This window comes from the organism of the source record quoted next, unplaced genomic scaffold, assembly GCF_019419815.1.
Source record: "Pyrus x bretschneideri cultivar Hongxiangsu unplaced genomic scaffold, Pyrus_bretschneideri_v1 Contig3, whole genome shotgun sequence".
In the NCBI taxonomy this organism is placed as follows: Eukaryota; Viridiplantae; Streptophyta; class Magnoliopsida; order Rosales; family Rosaceae; genus Pyrus; species Pyrus x bretschneideri.
In genome coordinates, this window is record NW_025999612.1 from 12,126,053 (window position 1) to 12,149,791 (window position 23,739).

The 23,739-nt window shown below is 34.5% G+C and overlaps 2 protein-coding genes across 3 annotated transcripts; one reads left to right on the forward strand and one right to left on the reverse strand.

The window, feature by feature from the left end:
- Positions 1 to 1,233: 1,233 nt before the first annotated feature.
- On the reverse strand, positions 1,234 to 5,215 carry LOC103938522 (leucoanthocyanidin reductase). Its single transcript, XM_048589787.1, has 5 exons — positions 4,840 to 5,215; positions 4,459 to 4,599; positions 3,048 to 3,285; positions 2,227 to 2,430; positions 1,234 to 1,970 (listed from the first exon to the last, which is right to left on the reverse strand). The coding sequence occupies exons 1-5, from the start codon at positions 5,053 to 5,055 to the stop codon at positions 1,690 to 1,692; spliced, it is 1,080 nt and encodes a 359-aa protein (XP_048445744.1). The 5' UTR covers positions 5,056 to 5,215; the 3' UTR covers positions 1,234 to 1,689.
- An 11,321-nt stretch (positions 5,216 to 16,536) lies between these two features.
- LOC103938535 (protein DENND6A) lies at positions 16,537 to 20,768 on the forward strand. 2 transcript variants are annotated; one of them, XR_007260210.1, is made up of 5 exons: positions 16,537 to 16,971; positions 17,350 to 19,095; positions 19,198 to 19,390; positions 20,029 to 20,401; positions 20,509 to 20,768. XR_007260210.1 is itself a non-coding variant. In XM_048589464.1 (4 exons), exons 2-4 carry the CDS (start codon positions 17,483 to 17,485, stop codon positions 20,248 to 20,250), a joined length of 2,028 nt encoding a protein of 675 aa, XP_048445421.1. In that variant the 5' UTR covers positions 16,537 to 16,971; positions 17,350 to 17,482; the 3' UTR covers positions 20,251 to 20,462. The 2 variants fall into 2 exon arrangements, 1 of the variants encoding a protein (XP_048445421.1); XM_048589464.1 differs by lacking the exon at positions 20,509 to 20,768 and having other exon boundaries at positions 20,029 to 20,462.
- Positions 20,769 to 23,739: the final 2,971 nt, after the last annotated feature.

Here is a 23,739-nt window from a genome sequence, read left to right on the forward strand (position 1 = left end):
ATAATTTTATTTGTAATTTAGGATAGGATTTTTAATCGATCTCGTTGTACCACGTGTTATTAAATAAGAAATTACAACCCAAAGTATTTGAGAAAATATAAAATTGTGGTGTAAGTTGGAAGATAATGATAACATATTTATAGAAAAATTAAATCAAATTTTTTTTTAAATTTTTAAAAAAAATTCGGATTTTTAAATTTATTTTTACATTTAAAAAAAAAATTATTAATTTTTTACCTTTTTATTAATTTTTTTACATTTTTTATTAATTTTTTACATTTTTATTATTTTATATTAATTTTAAAATGTGACTAATGTCAGCCAAGCATCACACAACCTCGGGCTCTCGGGCCACCAATTGGAGCCGGGCCTCTCACTCAAGGCCCCTTGCCCAATCGCCCGCATGGGCTGGAGAAAGTAGCTGGGGCTATTGGGTCATCAAAGTTGTCGGTCCATTAGGCTCCAACTCTTGTTGGAGTTGCTCTAACAGTGATGTTGTTGCTACGTGATGATGAGTTTGTTAGTTGTTGAAAGTGGTGTTATGTTGTCTGGTGCGCTGATTGTAGATGTTTGGAGGTTTTGGTTGTATGGTTAGAACCTTGTATTAGTTTTTCAGATGAGGAAAATACATGAGGGACAAATTTTAGCCAAAATTAGTTGTTTGCATTAGGTTTTGAGAAACTCAAGTAAATTGTATATAGCTAGGACGTAGAAATCCGCACTTTTGGTTGTACACAGGCTCCCAATTTCTGGGTAAATGAAAACAAGAAGAGAGCACCAATGGTGGTGGTGATGATGGAGAATTCCTTCTTTGCATTATAAGAGGAGGGGTCAAAATGCAAAATGAATGACATGGAGATATGTTTAATTTTAGGTTATTGTGTTTTGTATTGAGGTAAAACTCCCTCCCCGTTTCACATAGTTTTAAATGCTGATTAGTATATATGTGTAAATAGGATTGTAAGTATGGTTGTATACATGTAGTAACAAAATTGTAAACATTGTTGTAATTATGTTGAACTAGAGTTGTAAACCCGCAGCATCGCGCGGGCTTTTTTGCTCGTTTTCACTAGGTTTTGGTCCCTGAAATAAAAATCGTTACCTGAAGTTTCTAAAGTTATCAAAATGTGCATTATTTATCACAGTTAGTACCTAACACTCACCCTAACATACCATGTTAAGAAAACAAACTCAAGGCAAGAAATTTATAATGATCTAATTGGGTGTCAGTCAAATCTGTAATTCCCTCATCTTTAATTATATCACAAAGCGAACAAGTTACAAGCGATTGCTTGAAGACAAGTTTCATTTGAAACTCTATATGGATAAGTAGTTCATTTATTTCCCACAATCTTGGACTGTTCACTAGCTGCATCATTTGACTATCAAGTTGGAGAAATTTTTCAATGTGCCGGGACACGTCACGATACTCTCGAGTGTTAATACAATTGATTAGAATTTTTTTTTCAATTTTCTAACCAATTGTATTATTACACTAGGTATACTGGATTGTGTTTGAAAAATCTCTCCTCAAGTTAAAGATCGACAAAATAGTGCATAATTTCCTCGAGACAAACTTATTTCCTACAATAACAGAAGAAGGGAAAAGATCGACCGGATACGGTACATTCATTATTCTTTTTTACTTGAGCAGATTGATAAGAAGAAATAAGATTAACCTTGCTTTGATCAAGCTGATGCTGGCGCAACAACTAACGCTTCTGGTTTCGTATTCGGCACGAGGATGAAATCTTTGCTCTTTGATTTTTCAGCTACTTTCGGAACATTAACGACGACAACCTTTGTGGCAAAATCTTTGAAGCACTCCTCCACGGTCTGAAATGGTGTGTCGGGATAGAGAGAACAGACTTCAATGTCGTTAGGGTTTTCTATGTCGTAGTTTACTTGGCAGCCCTTGATGAAAATGTCATGAGTGAAGGATGCCACAATGCTTTGTGGGATGATCATTTCTGCAAAGTTGTAATTTATTAGCCATTAAATTAAATTAATTAAAATGGCTTCCTGGAACTTATTATTAATATCCTCAATTTCACCACCGGTCGAATTTAAGACATGTTATATTTTGAATTAATGTAACACAGAGCCAACAAGTTACTATAGGCTTGCTGGTTAAACTCAATATCTGCTGGACTTTGTATGTTACGCAAAGCCAACACGTTACTGGGCGATCGGAAAGTAAGTAGGGTTTGGATTAAAGATATGCACCTTTGGCAGCAGAAAGAAGGTCGTCTTCTGTAACAGTGAGTCTAGGGAGTGTGCGTCCAATGCTCTTCTCCCACAAAGATGCAAGCTGGTTGATGTTCAACAGGTTGCATTGTGGTCGAAAATGAACAGATTTGTTGACTGTTCGGACGTCACCGATTGTTTTCATGGTGAATTTTCCGATGTCAGAACCAGTCACAAAGTAAGCTGCAGCGACAGTTTAGCCAACTAATTAAGCTTTGAATTTGACAAATTAAAGTCCTAATTACGTGTTAATATTTTTTTAATTAACCTTCCTCAGAAAATGGGAAAAAGAATACTGTCTTGTCTCGTGTATTATTTGTATATTCCCTCTGTATCTCTTTTGGAATTTTCCTTTCTGTTGTAGTTGTTCACATGTTCCAATCAAGGGCGGCTATGACCCAAAAAATATGAAAAGAAAACAAAATTAGGGCGGCCGGCTACATCTCTTCTTCGTAATTTCTTTTAAGATTTTTATTTATCACAAAAGGTCTTTAAATTGACTCTTTTATTCATTTTGGTCTCTGAATTTCAATATTCAATGTGTAGCATTTAGAATCTAACTAATGCACTTAGTTTTCATTTTGTTAAAAAAAGTAATGGCTCAAATTTGATCGATGATAGTTAATATTAAAAATTGATGAAAGTAAATATTCATTTATTTGATCTGTTCTCTCGTCTTATATAAGTATGCTTACCAACCATTAGTTTTAAAGAAATCTGGGACTTCTACATTTAGTATTGGTGCATGCATATGTACTATACAATAAATAATCAAAGCAGTCTTTAGATAGCTTAATTACCTTTGACAGTGCCATCACCATAGATGTGGAATCGATCCAACGGCGGGAGGACATCGGCGGGGTGAATGTTGTCATGATAAGGCCAACCAGCAATGGAGTTGCAGCATATGTAAGTGTAGGGAATTCCAGCAGCCTCAGTGGCCCTTCTGACTTTTCTCTTCTCATTGTACATAGTTAGCCCTGGCTCTACTGGATCAGCTGTGTCTATGTCATGCCCAAACTCAGATGGCAAAAATCTCTGTCCACAATTTTAGTTTCATCATGTTCATGTACTAAACAATACCATCTTGCTATGTAGAACGTAGGTATATGTGTTTGTGATATATACCAAAATTTTCTAGTTAAATCGTTATTAATTTGCAAGAAAGTACTTTAATCTAAAAAAAGTTTTAATATGATTGTATGTATGGATCTAACGAAAACTGACTGCACGATATACGATGAACAGCCATGATCACGGGATCCCCTAGATCTCCAGGAAAAGGATCCTGCGGGGATCCTTTTCCATCTTGCTCATGTCTATTTGCTATTTGACATGACCGTTTTCACTTGTTTAAGGCTTTTTAGTCAAAATGGTCCCTGAGATTTGCATAAGACATAACTTTGGTCCCTGAGATTTAAAATCAATAGAAGTGGTCCATGATATTGTCCACCATCCATTATTTTGGTCATTCCGTTAAAAAACTCCGTTAAGTTGAGGGTTTAACACATAACTTTGGTCCCTGAGATTTACATAACACATAATTTTGGTCCCTGAGATTTGCATAACACATAACTTTGGCCTATGAGATTGTCCACCATCCATCATTTAATTTGGTCCTTCTGTTAAAAGGCTTAGGGACCACTTAATGAAGTTTTTTAATGGAATGACCAAAATAATGGATGATGAACAATCTCATAGACCATTTTGGCTAAAAGACCCTTATTTAATTAGTATTTTTGTATGGGCTCTATGATGTCATTTCATAATAGGAATATTTTTTTTCAATTCATAATAGTAAAGTTTAATAGCATCTTCAACATAGACATCAAATATTATATGTCAAAATTTTATTTGACTTCATCTTTGTTTGCGGCAAAAAACATAGCTTGAAAGTAAGGAGTTAAATGACTCAGTTGTCACGTTATATATGACATATTGTTTGAAGAACACCTATTTTTTAAGTCCTAATTAGCGTATTTAACACCTTCATTGAAAATAGTCTAAGACGGTAAAGAAAAATTAACTGCACAATAATGTAGCTATTATTGACCACCAAACAAGTATATACAGACGTTTCAACGTAGGAAAAACAAAATAAGTTATCATTCATATTATTCTATTACTGATATACCATTAAACTATATATAATACAAACATGCCCACAGCTATTATGCTATTACTGATATACCATTAAACTATATATAATACCTTAACAGTGCCCACAGCTTTGATGGCTTCCAGTAAAATAAGCTGATCCAAAATTCTTGCACCACCCACAACTGATACGACAACTTCAATCTTGTGCTCCTTCAACACTTTCTCCATTGAATCTTGATCATCAATGGAGCCCTTTTGTGTGTGTATATAACCAATTAATTTATCACAATAATCAGCTCAACACGGTTATTATTCACATGCATGCACATATAAGTAGTACATGCAATATTATTAAATATGTTATATAGAGTTCTTTTAGGTTGTGGTTAACCGCATTTGTGGACATGTTCATATGTTGTTAATACAGTCGATATCAATAATAGCGTAAACTTTCACATATATAAGGATTTGTATATATAGAGAGAGAGGTACCGTTATGACTATAGCTCCTCTCTCTTGTAAGTACCCGATAGTGGTGGTGCTCTTGGAAGAGCCCACGACTGAGCCGGGGCGGACAAGGAGATAGGTTGGGTGACCTGAGTGAAGGCTGGCTTCAGCAACGAACCGGCCAATGAATCCTGTTGATCCAATGATCAGGGTCCTATGTTTCGCAATCTCCGAAACATTCGGAGTAGTTGTTCCACACATGATTGTTTGTTTGCTTGCCTGCCTCCCTTAACTTTAGACGTTTAAGTATTTAAGCTAGTTTCAACTGTGACCACAATTCCTTTGTTAGTGGGGTAAGGATTCACACAGGAAACACACAGGGAGACAAGAGGGAGTTACCACATTGAACTTCTTGCTTTCTCCCATGCATGCAGATGCAGATATATAGGTGCAGATATGGATTATTGATTTTGGGGTTTGGCAGATACATGTGGGTTTCTCTCTCTCTCTCTCTCTCTCTCTCTCTCTGACTTACACATGTAAGTGTATAGGTATGTGTGCGGTGTGAAACGTGATATTTTACTCATCTTGGCTATGATTGGTAGGTGGATATGTGAAAAGTGAGCATGCTAATTTGGTACATCATCACTTCCTTCGACTGGTAGCTAGATGTATCATATGTGGACGTCAATCAGTGAATTTATTTACATGAGTATTTCCACAACTTAGTCCAAAAAATCTTTCTCTTTTGTTTCATTTAACCATATATAGAAACCAGAAAAGTATTTGAATATATATATAAATATATATTTTTTAGGAAACAAATATTACTGTCCTTGAGTGAATCTAGCTATATGCCAGAGTACGATTCTTGGAAGGGGTTTTTTTTTTTTTTCAAAGAAAAGGACGATATTTCATTTGAAGAAGAAAAAAAATATTACAAACATTTATATATTACATATCATGAATCATCGGCCCCAAAGGATCTTTGCAAATTAGATCTAAAAATATTATAATAAAGTAATGAGTAGACATCAAACACTCTTTCTAGCTTATTGGGAACCACAAGATTACACAGATCAATAAAAGTTAAACCTCATGTTACACAGAGATAATGTGAGAATAAAATTTCAAATACGATCCCAGAACCCCAAGTGAAGTCGATCCAGCAAATCAAACAGCTCCACGCTTCACACATAGATCCAAAAGAGGTAACACATCAAAATGAAAATTAAAAATCGAGCAACTCTTTTATAGAGAGCAATCAAACTAGCAAACTCTCCTAAAGAGAGAAATCAAAACCAAACTTCAAGATAATTACTAGAAATGATTAGACAGAAACAAAATAAAAGGATAAGAGCATGTCACCACTCCACATCTTCTAGACATCTGAAAGCCATATAACAGCACGGGCTAAATTCGTATTGTCGTTCTGGCTAAACTAATTCCGACACAATCCGACATCTACCATGACTTACAACTTTAACACTATATCGAGAGTGATAATTGGATCAAACCTTAGTATTTATTGTGTGCGTGGACCAAACACGACGACTATCACGACGACAATTCTCCACCAAACAAAGTAAACAGAAAGGAAGAGGGAAGAGACCAAAAATGTTTTTCAAGAAGATTGCCGCCGAGCCCATAGTTAAAGGAGCCGATGACAAAAAATTTCTTTGGTTTTTGCTATCTAGACGGTTAGGGTTATCTTTTAAATCAAAACAATCCCTGGTCCTCCAACTTTGAAGTAAGTTGTAGTTGTATATATTATATGAAACAATAATCGATGATCAACTTGTAAAGTTATATTATTAGTTTATAAACTATAGTTTCGTTTTCTGATCGATGGACAACGACACTTGCTGGGAATTTACCAATTAAGGAATCCTAATCTGGATGAGACTGAATTTATAACATTGGTAACTGTGTAATGATTAATTGTTTACCAGTGGTTTAAATTTGATGATTTGGTTCCGACTTCTGAGAAGAATGAGGAGAATGTTGGGGGGTTGTCTTGAGTCCCTGCCACTAGTCAAATGTTTCCGGCTTACCTATGCATGGTTTAATTTTAATCAAACGGTGATTCATGAAATCTAAGAGAACAAGACTGCATGTGTGGAGGACACCTCATCAATATTTAATTTTACAGATTTAGTTAAGACTTTAATCATAGATTATCGTCACATAAGACGTTCTTACGAATACAAACTGATCTTGAGTAAATTCATATATGAATAAATTGATGAATTTTCTTATGATTTGTTGGGATTCAGAATTTTGAGATTCATAATAATTTCATGTAATAGTGAATCATCATATCTCACTACTGTTGGATTCTCTCTCCTTCAAAGCATCTCCCCTCTAATCCTTTTCTCTCTCACTTTCCTCTTTTTCTCTCTTTATAAAAAATACTGAAAATTTGACTTTAGCCCCTGAAACTCAAGTTTCTTTACATAAAACCCGACATAGTCTTTTTATCTGAATAAAACCCAATGACTAGGCTCCACATAAGTAAATTCATTAATTTTGTTTGCCTTTACACATTTTGCATTTTTCAGATGCCTAAAATACCCCTAATTACCGTTTTGATGTAGATATTTAATTCTATGCAGATTTGAAGGGAGAAATTAATAAAAAGAAATGTATTAATGTTTAAAATCATTGCATTAATATATCAAAACAAATTGTATGTTAAGGCAAAAAAGAACTAATAATGTTATACTTTCCTTAAGAGTTTGTAATTGTTTTTTAAATTTGCATAAAATTAGACAATTTTAATTAAATCTTGTCATTTTCTTACCAAATGAAAATTTGGAAGAGCACTATAAAATAATTTACCTATATTTAAAAAATACAGGTAAATTATTTGGACATGTGCATTAGTAATAAATTTGCCCTGTATATGTAATGATACATGCAAAATAATTTACTCTAGGGTACCCTCTTGGATTAGTGTATGTCGTCTTCTTGACATTAATAAAGTCGCTATCATTTCAACTCAAAAAAAAAAAAATTACTTATAGAATAAAAAATGTTATTTGATTCAAAATAAATTTATCTATATTTTATATGATAATATAGGTAAATTTTTCCACACATATATATTAGTAGTAAAATATGCCCAATATATATAATAATGCATGAAAATAATTCACCAACATATAAGGGAAATTTGATTAAAAATTAATATATCTACTACTTTTTGTTTATGAATTTCAATTTCTTTTTTTATATTACAAACATAATGTACCTACAATATAATTTACCTATTGTTTAATCTTATAAGAAAATAATGTATCTACTATTTTATTTATTTATTTATTTATTTTGTTTTTTGTCGAATATGTACTGTTTTATTTTAATGGAGATAATTTGTCTTGGTTTAATTTTTACGAAATTATTTAGGCACTGTTTAACTTTCCCAAAATAATGGAACTACTATTTTAATTTACCTACAAAATAAATACTATTTGATTCAAAATTAATTTACTTATATTTTACATATAAATATAGATATATTATTTTTAACAAGCATATGATAACAAACAAGAAATGCCTAATGTATGTAATAATCTAGGTAAAATAATTTAACTACAACATAAAAGAATATTAATTGGTTTTTTGTTGTTTTATAAAACAATATTATTATTTGATGCAAAATAACTGATTGTACAAAGGATTTTTCTTTCCAAACGAAAAATGTGCCCATAAATTGTTTATGAACATAGCTAAATTTACATATATATATATATATATATATTCCTAATATTTATCATACAAGAAAGGTAAAATTTCCATATGGGGTTAATTGCTAATCATAATTAGGGTGGGTAATAATATTTCTTTACATAACTAGAGTTTTGTGGCATAAGTTGTAAATATGTGATGACAATTGGTTACATATTTGTCTACATGGTACTCTATTTGAAATTTGGGTTTTATTTGGAAGTTTAATATTATGTGGGTTTTTGTTTGGAAAATAAGAGTTTCAAGGGTCTTTTTCTAAAGAACCCTAAAAAATAACACTAAATATTAACGTAGTTTAATCATGAGTCGTGACTGTTCAAATATAAAAAAAATTAATAAAAAAAAGAGAAATTTGAAGGGATCTCCCTCACTACGTCCATGCATAAGTTACCAAGACAAAGTAATATTAGCCCAAAGCAATTGAAAAAGTGCGAAGCTTATATCATACTAATAATCGTTTGAGAAAAGAGTTGCAGATGGAAACACATGCTCATCTACCTCCTTTTTCTTCAACTCGCTCTTCACGCAATGCCGGATACATATACATACATACATACATATATATATATATATATATATATATATTATATTATATATAGGATGGGACTTGGGACTAACTAGCTGATGCAGGATATGGACCAAGATTACTATTACGAAATTAGTGCCAGCTATGATGTCACCGATTACGCTGTGTTATGCATCACTAACTTTATAGCTAGGTTGTGTTTTAAAGTTTTTAAAATGACCGTGGATTTTTTATGCAAGTGATTTTTTTTTTTTAATAAACGAAATTATTTACGTTAAGAAGTTGAACAGGCTAAATACAACCAACAACAACAAATATTTATTTCTATAAAACTACCCGTCAAATATTTAATAGCATTAGAACCAACAACAACAAACATTTTAAACCATTCCAAAGACCAAAACGTTTTTAATTTTCCATGTATTCAATGATTTTCTACCTATAAAAATAAGAAACATAGAATAACTATTTGGAGATGGAGACACATATAAAGCTAGCAGAAGCAGAAAAAACAACGAAGATCAACGCACATATGAGTTCATTCTTTGACTGTTCTCACGGTGGAGTAACTGAAAAACCGCAGCGTCGCTGGATGGATTTTGTTTGTTGGCCATCTCAGTACCTTGATTTTGATGTGTTTTTAATAACAGACTTACTAATATTTTAAATAAAAGGTCCATCCTAACATCAGAACTTGAGCAACTTGAGCAGAGGCTCTATCTTGCCGTTCCTATTATAATTTCAATATTAATACTTCTCCTCTGAATGATACACAAATTGTATATATTACAAGAGTGGTGAAGATAGTTCCAGAACAAAAATTCACCAACTCAAACATCTTGCAAATACCAGAATCATGCCTCGGCAAATCAAGCTGGGCGATTCGCGCGCGGGGCGAGGTGGGCTGTCAAGACAGCGAGGGGAAGTTTGCGGGGGTGACGGCTAGGTGGGTGCGGTCCACACCGAGAAGAGATGGCGTCGCTGAGAGGTGGGCGAGGTCGACGTCCTGAGGAAGCTCGTGGGAGTGACTAAGTTGACGCATGACTGAGTGAGTCGATGAGAGTGAGATGGCGCGGAAGAAAACCCAGGACAGAAGCAGAGTAGGTTTATAAGTAGACAAAAATGCCGTCGTTTGACGGTTATAAACCAAACCAACCAATTTTGGTTCGGTTCAATTTTCAAATTTGGTTCAATTTTTTTGGATTTCACTTGGATATTCAATTCGATTTTTTTCAATTTTTCTAACCCACCCTAATCACCATACAAGGATACACACATATAGTATTACGAGGATGGTTGGAACGAGGAGGGCATTAAGCAACTTACAACTTGCAAACCAATCATCAACTTTCATGTCTTTTAGTTTTTAAAATTTTGTCTACAAATTTAATTTTCCTAGCATTATTCTACATGCATTACATGCATGGTGATTTAGGAAAATTTTCCTTTTTATATTTCTTGTCTTGTTTTCTTCCTCGTGATATATTTCACATGATTATGTACTGTAGTGGTATCGATTATAGCTAGTGCATGCATATACATACGCAATAGAAGGAAACGATATCATTTGACTCTTGAGATGATAATTATTTTAATTATATTGAAGTATATAATATTATAATTAAATTTTATATTATTACTGAGGCTTATTATCTCTACTAATTAATGAAATCTTATTTGTCAATCAAAAGAGGGTAAAAAGACAACTTAGTTTTCTATCACACAAAAAAAAAAAAAATGATGGGCAATAATGTAATTTCACAAGTCCAAATTTTTCTATTTTTAATTGAAGCCTCACCTATAGATGATGTTAAAATATTTCTAATATTTAAAATTTAAAAATATAAAATAAAATAAAACCAAAAACAAAAACCTCTCACTTCCCCCACGTTCTCTCTCTTTCTCTCTCCCTCTCCTTTTCATTTTCTAAAAAAATATGTTCATACACACAAAGTGTGTAGGCAAATCCTAGTATAATTTAAAATAATTCATAATAGTGAACTAATTAAACTAGCTAAATGTTACGAATAAAATAAATCTTTACTTGGCCACTTAGGCGCTAGGCATTGGTCGCTGCTTCGGTTAATGACGGGGTGTTCGAAAATCAAGAAATGGCGCCTAGGCGACGTCGTCTCTTAGGCGGCTGCCTAGTCCGCCTATCTAGACCCGCCTAGGCACTTGCCTATGTTGTGACTCTCACTTAGATAAAAAAAAATCAATAACTTTTATTTTGCATTTTATTTTTGTCAATAAATTGTAAAAGACTTGTTAGAGACTTGGATATGAACACTCATGATATGCTAGTTCTCCATATTTTCAATATGTTATAATACTTTAATCTATAATATCATTTTATTTTACAATTTATGTATCTTAATACAATTATGTATTTTTTTAAGTGTAATTAAATAAGTTCTTATTTACATGATAATACATTTACTTAAATCCGTCTAATCCGCTAATGCGCCTGCCTAACCGCTAAACGCTAGTTCCCAGCTCACCACCCGACAAACACCTAGTGTTTTTTTAGAATCTTGTGTGTTTGTAATATTTACTTTCATAATTTAGTCTTAGATCAAATTATACCAGAGATGGATCACAGATTTCTAACCTTAGATATAAGCGTGATTGAATGTTGTATTGGTATATATCTTGTACCGTTGTCGCTGAGAATTATTAGAAAATCATTCATCAAATTCTCTATTATTCAAACTCTAACCAATTTTCTATTCAATCTTCCCTACTTTGGCTTCTTAATGTATCAGGGCACCATCTAGCCGCGCTGATTTCCCTTTTTTTTTTCAAACTACGATGTCAAATCAAAGACCATCAGAGACAAAATCCAATTCAAAAATTTTTTCTTCATGGCTACAAAGATGATGTTAGAGAGACCAAATTTTCAAATTAAATTTGTAAACCAACTGATATGTCATCAGTAGAAAATAGGAGGCAAATTCTCTGCCATCCCACTTCGTGTGCCCTTTCATGCCCTCTTGTTTGTATTGTCATGGTTAAGTCGCGTCAACATTTTACATTAATATTCATTTTTGTCTTATTATCTCTATAAAAAAATATAAAATGTTGACGTGGCTTAACCGTGACCACACAAAACATAGGAGGACACAAGAAGTGAGAGGGCAGAGAATATGCCTTCTAGAAAATAAGCACGTTAATTAACAGTTAAATAATAATTTAATTATCAACATCCACATCATTTGTTTTACAAAATTTAATTTAGAAATTCAATATTCTAATCCTGCCTACAAAGCACAAAATCCAACTCTCAAACACCATGTCAGATTAGACGTCACTAGAAAAGACAAATTCATCCCAGGATTTTTCCACGGCAGCCAACATGGCAGCAATTATCTTTTGTGGGCTGATGTTCCACGGCAGCAAATGTACCATAATCTTGCATCACCATCACCAGTAAATGATGATCACCATCAAGACCAGTAAATGTTGATCACCATCAGCATTGCTGCTAACAGTACAAGATCCGAGCTAATGTCTCTATCACAAGCTGCCAGCACATCAGAAATTGTACTACATCATCATCATCAGCAGCAGCAGCAGCAATGCTGCCAAGACATGCATGCATTATATTGTATTTAGAATAAGTTTCCTCCATATATTTCTCGTCTTGATTTCTTCCTCGTAATATATTTCACACGATGGTGTACTGTAGTGGAGGCGATTAAAGCTAGTGCATGCATGTACATATGCAATGGAAGGAATCTATATCTTCAATTGTCGAAATAATGCTTAATGCTGCCAAGACATGCATGCATTATATTGTATTTAGAATAAGTTTCCTCCATATATTTCTCGTCTTGTTTTCTTCCTCGTAATATATTTCACACGATGGTGTACTGTAGTGGAGGCGATTAAAGCTAGTGCATGCATGTACATATGCAATGGAAGGAATCTATATCTTCAATTGTCGAAATAATGCTTGTATTAAACTAACTAAACCACATGGTAAACAGCCAATTATTGAATCGTAGAGGTGTTAGCTGCATCTTGAAATCCTAATTGCCATGGCTCCGCTGTAGGTTCGAATATTCAACCAGCCATCTTTGTTGAAAAAGTGTCCAATCATGACATTGTCACTTTCTGCTTTTTTTTTCCCTTCATCAACCAGAGAAGGAAAGCTTATTTATAACGAAATGCTAAGTCAATAAAATCACTATCATGCATTTCAATTTTTTCGCTAATAATGTCATAATTTAGAATATCGTCGCAACGAAAAGTTCTCTCTCGTCACAAAGCCTAGAGTAGAGGTTTTTCCTATTTTTTTAGAGCATGTTTTGTATTTTGGTAAAACAAATAGTTGAGCCCTACCGACACAATGACCACTATAAGCTTTTCCTAATTTTGAATAATGTCACCTACTGATTTAACAAGAGTGGGATAAAAAATAGAGTTTATTTTGTACATAAGTACACGTATTTCATCCAAATTACAATTCTAAACATGTAATATTCAAACCATAAATTTACCCACCCCAAACCGGTCGGAGACCAGAAAACCCTAAATTTTTTGGGTTTGAAATTTTCTTCGAATGGACACCTGATTCATTGTTTTCAGCGATAAGGCATTCTGGTTTGTGAAGATATTTTTATTGGGTTTGTGTTTGTGGTTTGTGGTGTCTGAAGGAGAAGTCAAGAGATCTGTACTGGAAGCAAATGGAAAAGTGTATTGAAACCTTTGAGAGACAGAGCTCGAGAGATCTGAGAGAGAACACTCGTCCACCATCACCAGTGACCAACAAGTGTAAACCAGGCAGAAATAAAATTAAACAAACCGAGCAAGAGCAAAAGGGAGAGCACACTGTAGAATGAACAGTGTTTTACTATAAAATGAGTCGGTAAATATTAAATTTGGATTTCTTATAGTTGGTGCGCACTTTATTTGGATTTCTTATAGTTGTTGCGTACTTTCTTTGGATTCAACTTTATTATTATTTTTTTTATCCACACTTTGACACCTAAAATTCCGTAATAAACAAATACTTTCGCATAAGCATAATATATTTTCTGGTTAAATACATTACGAGATTTTTCCCATACAAGCTTTTAATAAGAATAGCTTTTGCCATCTCATACTCAGTCGGATTCATTCGTAACGCAATTCTTGCTTACTCTGATTTTTATTTGTGATTTTAGGCATTTAAGCATATACCTTAATAAAGCTCTATGGAATGAGAGATTTGTCAGTACAACCGGTACACGGGGTGGTACCTGACGTGTCATTATACAAATGATGAGATATATATGCTAAAAAGTTAATAACTTAAAAAATAAAATTTCTCATCATTCACATTAAAATATGTGATGTACCACTTGTGTTTCCATCACAATTAAATTGTTTTCCTATGGAAGCAATATTTTGGAAACAAATGGACCCTTTTAAGAAACTGTCGGCTTAACCGATGAGGGTTTTGGTTGGAGTTGGGTCAATTGTTTACTTTCGAAGATATTTTCTTAAGCCCAAATCAACTAAATCCAGAAGATGCTCGGATCAATTTCAGCCCATATTCAGGAAGGCCACTCGTGGTTCTGAAATTTTCTCACCGTGCCTGAATTTTAAATATATATATATATATATATATTTTTTTTTTTTGTTAAACGATAGATTTGTTAGATTAGATATTAGATTAGGAGCCGACATAGTTCGAATCCATGTTGTTGGACAAGGACAACACTACTCCTCACTATTGTAGTAGAAGGCTACTTGCTTCTTTTATTTTGTTTATTTGAATACCTTGACAAAAAATCAAGCCACAGAAAGGAAACATTTGTTACGTATTTTTTTCTTTAAGCACACTTGTGTTTAATTTTGTTCAAATTTTATTTATTTATTGAATTTATTGACAAAAAATAGATATAATTGTGCATAGAAAAAAAGACTTGAAAAAAATAATACTTCAACAATAACATATCAATGCTTAGTATTGTTAACGCAGAGTCATCTTAAACTCATTAAAATACTATACAGATGGTGTTCGACCTAATAGGATGAGCCTGAAGATAACCTACTAAAGGATGAGAAGATCATACTATTGGACTCGTAAGCCAGCCCCAAAAAATCAGATGACAGAGCACCACCACGAGAACAAAAGACAACCGAGCACAACTTTGGATTGTCCATCAACAAAAGAGACGAGCGCAACACTTAAAGTACGTTTCGATGGCTTGAGCTAGTTGGCAAACCTGACAACTTTCTAGCACGAAACTCCAAAGATAGGTTTGTGCATACGTCAACTCATAGTGAGCGTTGTCTATCAAGAGATAAAGAAGTCTATGAATAGATGTAAAGGCTGTCAGGCCTAGCGCAGTGAGATATGAGCAAATGTCACTTCCTCTCCACGTTCGAGTGAATAATGGAGGAATAACTTATACGTTACGTATTTGGCTCATTAAATGATAGTGCAATGAGATATTTAAAAGCTCATGACTTTTGAGCTCATTGAGACCTATATAAGGAGGCCGAAGACCACTTATAAGTGGTCGGACCTCGAAAATTGAATTTACACTACTTTGTTTAGACAAATATATACATATCATACTCTTGTAATAAGCATAGCTTGTTTCTTAAGGTGAATCATAATTTCATTGTTAATTATCTAGTTTTATAATCCTTAACCTACCCACAGTTGACCATATTGGCCTTGGTTGATCTTCATGTCAAACAACAAAAAGAAGTAAATTTGTGAATCCGAGCAACATCTAAGAGAATTGATTCAGACACATCAATTTAATACATATGTGACCAAAAACTTGAAGTGTTGCTACCATGTCTCGTATTCCATATTTAGTCTCGTATGAACTTTTTTTGTAACAGTTAAATCTCACATACTCAAATTTGACCCCTTGTATTTTTCAGGGTATTAAATAATTCGTTGCATTGTAGAAAAATTGCATAACTCATCCTAATCACAGTTCTTTTTCTTCAGCAACATCCTAACGATTTAATAAAAAGGAAAATAAAATAAAATAAAATTAAAAAGAGGTAATATAATTAGAACAATATTCGCCTACTTAAAGAAGGAATAGGAGTTTCCACTCAAAATTATTCGTTCTTAATTTATAAAACTTTGTTTTTATAATCAGAACGGTTCATATTATAAATCAATCTATAAAGATCTCCTATGTAAAAATGAAATTACAACTAAGGTCGTTTAGTCATCAAATTGTATAAAAACAAATGAATGGAATTGGTAAAGGTATTACGAACCGTCAATGTATTTGTTAGAATAGATTAACTAAACGATATTAGTTTTAATTTATTTTTTACAGAGATGATATTTACAGTGTGATTTATAATATGAACGTATCTGATTATAAACACAAAGGTCTCTGATTCAAACACGAAGAGTTTTGAAAAAAAATTCTAACTCATTTTTGAGCAGTCGAACATTGTTCATAATTAATATAATTATAGAAGGTAGGTAATTAGGGTAACCGCACCACCGCAGGGACCAAAAATTGGTACGGTGAATACAATTATTTACCAGATTTAGATATACAACAGGATGTGGAACACGTCTGAGGAGGAAGAGGAGCAAGAGTGTTTCAATAGGTGGCGTCAATTACTTTCCCTATTTAGTCACGATTGCGGCCTGACCTCATCGACAGAGACCCTAAAATTCACAATCTCTGTAAAATTCCCCAATTATATCATAAATTAAGATACTCCGCCTCCTCCTCAGCAGCCAGAAAGAAGCTCCGTTCCCCGACAGTCTGCATAACCCTTCGTAGAATCTTTACAGTTCTTTCTTGTTCGAGTTTTTGGGTTTATGAGGGAGCTCCTCCGTTTGTTTTGGCCAATTGGGTGTCTTCGTTTTGCGGATCCAGATTGGTTTCTGCGAGAATTCGTTTCTGGGTTTTCTGATTCAGGTAAAGTTCGAGCAACCCTTTTGCGTAGATCCTTTTCTGAATTCGAATTTGTGATTCTAGTGTTGCATTTCCAATTTTTTTCTGGTTGGGACTTTGTTTGGTTGCTGAGAAAATGAAAGGAAAGAACAAAATAGAATCTTGGGTTGTTTTTGTTATGTGGTAATTTCACCTGAAGTAAGCAAGAAGTTAACTTTAGATTCATGCATTGTTAAAGAACTGTAGTCCCAATCGATGAAGAAAAAGAATGTAACTTGTTTTGTTTGTTAAAATTTGCTCAAGCATTCTTAAGGAAAAACTGCAATCACCCAACAAAAGTTTCCCTCTTTGAGTTACATTGTTATCTAGAAATTAATGAACTCTTTTGGATTTATTGGCTAGGTTGTGAGGAAGAAAACCCACAAAAGTTCAACTGGGAAAGTTTGGCATTAATGGTTTTGTAGTTGAAATGGTTGCAGAAGACGATGGGGAGTGGCATTTTTATCAGTAAAATCGGGCTTTGATTTTGTTGGAAATGAGTCGTTCTCCTTCATTTTCAGTGAAGTCCGAAAATAGTCCGAAGCTTGATCCAGAATCTTTACAGCAATGGGTCGTTGCCTTTTGTCTTATTAGGTTTGATCTTGAACAGGGTCAGCTAATTGAAGAGTGCTATCCACCTGGTTGTCTTACACAAGATGAGGAGCTTGAAATCGCCTTTAGTTCGTTCCCGGATTCTGTTTCCCAGCATCAGAACCGCTCAAGCATTCATGATTGTATATTTTTTTTCCGGGTTCAAAGGCGGGAAAATTCTCAAATTGCTAAGGTGTCCTCCACTGAGATGACTAAAAGTGATAAGAAGTTAGATCCAAAGTCTCCCGATGTAAAAGTTCTTAAGAGGTCAAAAAGTAACAACAATTCTAATGCTTCGAGATACATGTATGGGTATGTTTTTAATAGACAGAGACATGATGAAAGGCTAAAACGAGGCGGGGAGCAGAAGTCTGTTGTAATCTTGTCGCACAGTCCGTACTCTAGTGTGTTTAGACCGTTGTTACAAATCATGGGTCCTCTATTTTTTGACATTGGAAGGAAAGCTCTTGAGCATATTGCTGCTTATGTTTCAATGTGGCCTGCTCCTGTTCCTGGTAAGCTGATGGAGCTTCCTATTGGGAATGCTGTGCTGAAAGTGAACTTGCCGCCTGCACATAGCTTGGCGTCAGAAAACGGAATGTTGCTTGAAGAGTCTGCCTCCTCGATGGCTCCTTTTCTTCCTAATAACCAGTCAGTCCCACAGGGCCTTTTTCATGACTCGGATCTATTTGGCATCTTCAGGGGTCTCTTATTACAGCTCTGGGTTATGTGGGAGTTGTTACTTATTGGTGAGCCCATGCTTATCATAGCTCCAACTCCTCCGCAATGCAGTGAGGCTGTTGCTGGTCTTGTCAGTTTGGTTGCACCTTTACTTTGCAGTGTGGATTTTAGACCTTATTTCACTATCCATGACCCTAAATTTGCCCACCTCAACTCCCTCCGTGAAGGAGACACCTTTCCACCTATGATCTTGGGTGTAACCAACCTGTTTTTTCTTAAATCTCTTCGTAATATGCCCCATGTTGTTTCAGTTGGAAACCCTGCTCCTAATACAAACCGGCTTGCCCTTGCTTCCAGGTCATCTACTGGAAGACTTACAGGTAGAGCTGAAGGATTTGGCTTTCAACAGCTTTCCTTGAAAAAATTCTCTCCTTCAAATTTGTTGAATGCTGTGAAGTTGAGGAGAGAGGGTCCTCTTTGTCTCATGACGGAACATAAGGAAGCCATTTGGAGCACTTACTCTGCTACAACTAAGCCGGACACTTCAATCCTAAATAGGCTTATAGATGCTGGGATGTCACCAAGGGTTGAGGAATCAATGTCAGTTGTTAACAATGAAATATTGCGGCGACATTTCTTGGAGCTCACCACTAACTTTTTGGCGCCTTTTGGCCCATATTTTAGGACTAGAACACCTTCAGAAGGATCTTCTCCATTTGTAGACCCTCCCCCTCTTATTCCGTTTAATGCTGATGAGTTCCTGGGAAGTTTATCAGAAAGAGGACCTGGGAAGTTTCTATCGAAGCGAATGAGATCTAACTGGCTGGACTTGTACCGGTAATAAATATTAAATTTCATATGTATCATTTACTACCACTCCTCACCAGCCGTTCTACTTGGTATTCTTTACACATGGTAATCCTGTCTGTGTCTGTATAGGCGATTTTTACAGGGACCAAACTTTGCACCATGGTTTCAAAGAAGGCGTGCTGTTGCTGAACAAGAACAAGATAGACTGTGGAGGCACGCCAGAATGAAGACTGATATGCAGCAGTTGATGTCTAAGATGTCTGAATTGGAAATTATTGATTCCTTTAATTGTATTGAGAGGCATCTTCTTGAAGAAACACTGGTAATGTCCCACTCCCGCTAAGTATGCTATCTTCTATCAATGCTCCCCTCCCCAAATAAAATTAAACAAAAAAGAAAAAGAAAAAACAGTTTTAGGTAAAAGCATGCTATATCTACCAACTATTTTATGATGGTCCATCTGAAACCACTTTTAAGATATAAGACGACTCTAATATCTTTATGAGAGAAGTCAAAAGGTGCAATTGTTCAAGCGTTGCAAGATGTTTGGTTTACAAGGCTACTAGGTGTAGTTATCTTGTCTCTCGGTATCTCTTGTAGGAAATCTGGTAGATCTCCTGTTGCAGTTTCAATGTTGTTTTGAGTTAACAGTAGATTATCTCTTGTTGATTTATGCGTAAGTTTGTTCTAATCTTAAAGTAAAAACGATGAGGAGATCACCAACTAACCCTATTCTTAATTAGTATGTATTGTGATATTGGACCATCTGGCCCAAGAGTCCTGTTGTGCAGGTAAGCTTTAAATTGCTACCTAAATAGAATAAGATAATGATATGCTCAGAAGTATCTAAAGCAGAAGATGATGTTGAACATAATTTCGCTGAAGTACTATTTTTCATGTATTTATAACAAATGAAGAAATTTTTTTATATTCATTTTTTCGGAAATTTTCAATTCTCAGGCGCAGCAATCAGGAAGGGCTGGCGCAGACTCAACTGCAACCTGCCAAAAACTAAAGGGAGATCTGCTGGCAATTTTCAATGTACTTCCCAAGGACATGCAGCAACTTCTACTTTTAAACCCACAAAAGGCGGCTCTTATAAAAGGAGCTCCTGAACATACAAAACTTCCCGGGCGCCCGCTTGCACAAGTTGGGTTTGTATCATCAACATCACCAAGATAGTGTTCCAAACTGGCTGGGGATCAGTTGCCTCTGATATCAACTATCGACGTCGTGTGCCGCCAAAGGACAGCACTTGTGATTAAATTTGTAGCATCCTTCTGTTTCTGGGCTGAGATAACTTCCCTAACTTCAAGATCCATTTTTCTATTAGGTAATTGATCCGTACTCGGTGCTTATTTCCTTCCTAGTGATATCTAAAGTTGTTCATTTCATTTCATTTTTTTTTTTTTTGGTAACTTTCCTCCTTTATAAACACAGATGTGCCCAGAATCAAAGTACTGTCAAATGAGTCGTCCTTTTCACAGTAAACTTGAGGTGATTGATAATCTTTTCGATCGTTTTTGAAACACTGGCGTTGATTAGAAGGCAAAGATCCATATAACATTTGTATTCTCAACAGTGCAAGCTAGTACTTTTGTCAAAACGACTTGGGGCACAACCTCCCACTTGTAGTTTGCCTCAATTCAATATCGTTTTCAGCCCTCCCTATCAGAAAGTGAAAGATGAGTTTTTGGTTTGTTTTGGTGTGCAAGTGTTGTTTATTTTTGCTTTACCAATGAGTGTTTTTTGTTTCCGGCCATAGTAATCAGTACAGCTGCTGAAGTTACGGCAAACACGCTCACATGAGATGGGCCGGGGAGGGGGCCTATCTTATGTACGTATTTGCTGTATATGGGTAGCCTAATGGAAGAATGTGAATACATTGTTATTGTGACGTCTTAATTCTTCAACCACTAATACCAAGCCATATTGAGCGAGTCTTTGTAGCGTTGTAGTAGTTTGGAGGCTACAGTGCCGATAAACTACATGTCCCTTGGGCATCTAAGGACATACAAATAGAAGTATTTGTGACAATTTCTTGCATTACCTGTTAATTCGACACAAAATAACATGTTTCGAGTCAACCTGTTAACGATCTAGGTCGTTATCTGGTTACCCGTTAAGCGCCTAATAAGATATTGTTTATCATATTTAGAGATTAGACATGATAATTTTTTGTATAACCTGTTAACCCGACACGATCAGTTAATAAATCGGGTCGTTATGGGTCATCTGTTAAAAACTTATTAAAATAACGAATTTGACACGACACGATCTATTAAAATTAGAATCTATTAAAATAATTTTAATAGGTATGACATGAAAATGACACGACAACGCAATCCGTTGGCCAAGTCCAGCATATGCCAACATGGAATAACACTCGCACCAACTTCGTAAGAGCTTTCTAAGATGGGCCAAAAGACGGCAATTTGTTGACCCTTCGATTGCAGAATATTTGTGGGGCCTTTGAAGTTCAACTTGGCCCTTTGATTGCAGAAAGTACTGCAGTTCTGTTTACCGCAGTAATTGTTTTTGTTACCTGAGCATGGCCAAGTGACCAACAAAGCAACAACCTGAGCAGTGTGTATTTTTATGGGTTAAAGATTCTTTGTGAAAGGGAAAGGAACAGAAGTCTTGGTAGTAAAATTTGGACCACAAATCAATCGTAAACCGCTAATTGATATGTCAATTTGGTGAGCAAAAAATTGACGGTTGAACGTGACACCGTTGATAATTGTCTACCCTTAAAATCTGATTAAGATTTCTTAGATTATATTCCTTTGGAGTGAGTCTCAATTCTCAAATATTGATGGGTCATCATTTTCTCCACTACATAAATTTTTGTTGACTCTCAATATCTTCAGGTCTTTGATGAGATAAACTTGTGTAAGGGATACCGGATTAATTGATTCGTTTGAAAATGTTTTTAAAATAACTGAAAACGATTTTGGTAAAAAAAAAATTTGGGTTTCAAAAGCATTTTAAGTGCTTTCTATAAAAAGCACCGGTTATGTGCTTCTTGTAAGAAGCACTTCAAGTGATTTTTCATGATTCATTTGTATTTTTACAAATGACTGGTTTTAAAAGCACTTTTTTTTTTTAAAGTGATTTCAGCTATTTTAAAATCACTTCCAAACAAGATAGTCACTTCAAAGTGAATTTTCCTAAGATATATCAATTCAGTTAAATTTTGGACCTATTCCCAATATATGGATCGTGCTACGGTTCAAGATTCAAAAATGAATTTTTATCAGTTTGTTAGAAGAAAAAAAGTACATAACTCGTAAGAATTTATTCAAAATGCCTATATTTCTGAAATGTTGAATAAATGTTTGATATCTATGTGAAAATGTTTAACTTTCTCACGGAAAGTCTCACAAAAACATAATTTTCTATATATTTTGATCATATTCAATTTCACGTTGATCCAACATGATGTGAGAAGTTTTCTAATCACACAGATCTACAAATTGATTTCGCAGATTAAGCGAATACAGCTTGTTATCTATCATTAGTGGGTTGGGATTTTATGCATTTGTTTCAAGCCACAAACCGCGTTAATCACTAGAAAATGATTAAGATGGTTGACATGATGTTTAGGACAAGTTTTCAATTCTCACCCATATTAAAGGTCTAATCTCATGTAGATTCATAACATAATTCTAAATCTTAACAAACATTCAAACTCGTTTTATTGTTTTCTTCTAAAATTTTACACACAAAAAAAAAAAAAAAAATTACCACGAGTTACTACGAGATTCTTATTTTTGTTTTGTTTTTCATCAAGAATTTCATGACACCTTTACGTTAACATGGAAAGGGATCCTCTCCGGATCCCTTCCATCTAATCATACTCATCAAATAATCCGGATCTTTAAAATTTGATCTATTGGCTAAAGTTATTATAATTTTTACAGTGGTCCTCTGTTTGTAACCGTTTGATTAAATTTAAAGGGTCCAGATTGTTTGATAAGGAGGATTAGGTGGAAGAGATCTGGAGAGGGTCTCTTTCCGTCGAACATAATTAACATGCCTCATTTCTCTCATTCCCAAACCCTCCCATTATATATAATATATAAGGGCTAAGCGTGAAAGAAATAGTGTCACGGATTCGTCTTCTATATATGGGTTAAGCGTAAAAAAGTTAGTGTCACGGATCTGCCTCATATGTATATATATGTAGTGGTACTATCCATACACATATATGTATTTTTTACACACTCTTCTCAATTTTAATCGTCAAATTGAATGAATAAAAGAAAATTAATAGACAAATTTAATAAGGATATGTGCAAAGTAAAATAGATATGTAAAGCCTGTGTATACAATGAGAGTGTTTGGGAAACGAGAGTAAGAAGGAATGTTAGGTTCGATGAAAGTAAAATTGGCAATAATGCATGTTGGTCTAATTGATATGATATCTCTTTTCCCGAGTTGGAGATATATGGGGGCCGTTTTAACAACTTGAAATGGAGAATTGGCCACGTCTCAGAGATGGAAAAACGGATCTGACATCTCTCTCTCTCTCTCTCTCTCTCTCTCTCTGTGTAAAACATAAAAATAGTTACCAATTCACCGGAGAATCTGATTTCTCAACACTTTTTAATTGAGACGTGCAGTTGTACTGTCAAAGAGTTAGTGTTTTTAAAGAAGAAAAATTTACAT

Coding starts and splice junctions, on each gene's coding strand:
- LOC103938522 (XM_048589787.1), bottom strand. CDS start 5,055: ATGTGTGGAACAACTACTCCGAATGTTTCGGAGATTGCGAAACATAGG. Junction 2,431..3,047: donor TGGTGATGGCACTGTCAAAG/GTAATTAAGCTA, acceptor CTGTCGCTGCAG/CTTACTTTGTGACTGGTTCT. Junction 1,971..2,226: donor CCTTCTTTCTGCTGCCAAAG/GTGCATATCTTT, acceptor ACAACTTTGCAG/AAATGATCATCCCACAAAGC.
- LOC103938535 (XM_048589464.1), top strand. CDS start 17,483: ATGAGTCGTTCTCCTTCATTTTCAGTGAAGTCCGAAAATAGTCCGAAG. Junction 19,096..19,197: donor AACTGGCTGGACTTGTACCG/GTAATAAATATT, acceptor GTGTCTGTATAG/GCGATTTTTACAGGGACCAA. Junction 19,391..20,028: donor ATCTTCTTGAAGAAACACTG/GTAATGTCCCAC, acceptor TTCAATTCTCAG/GCGCAGCAATCAGGAAGGGC.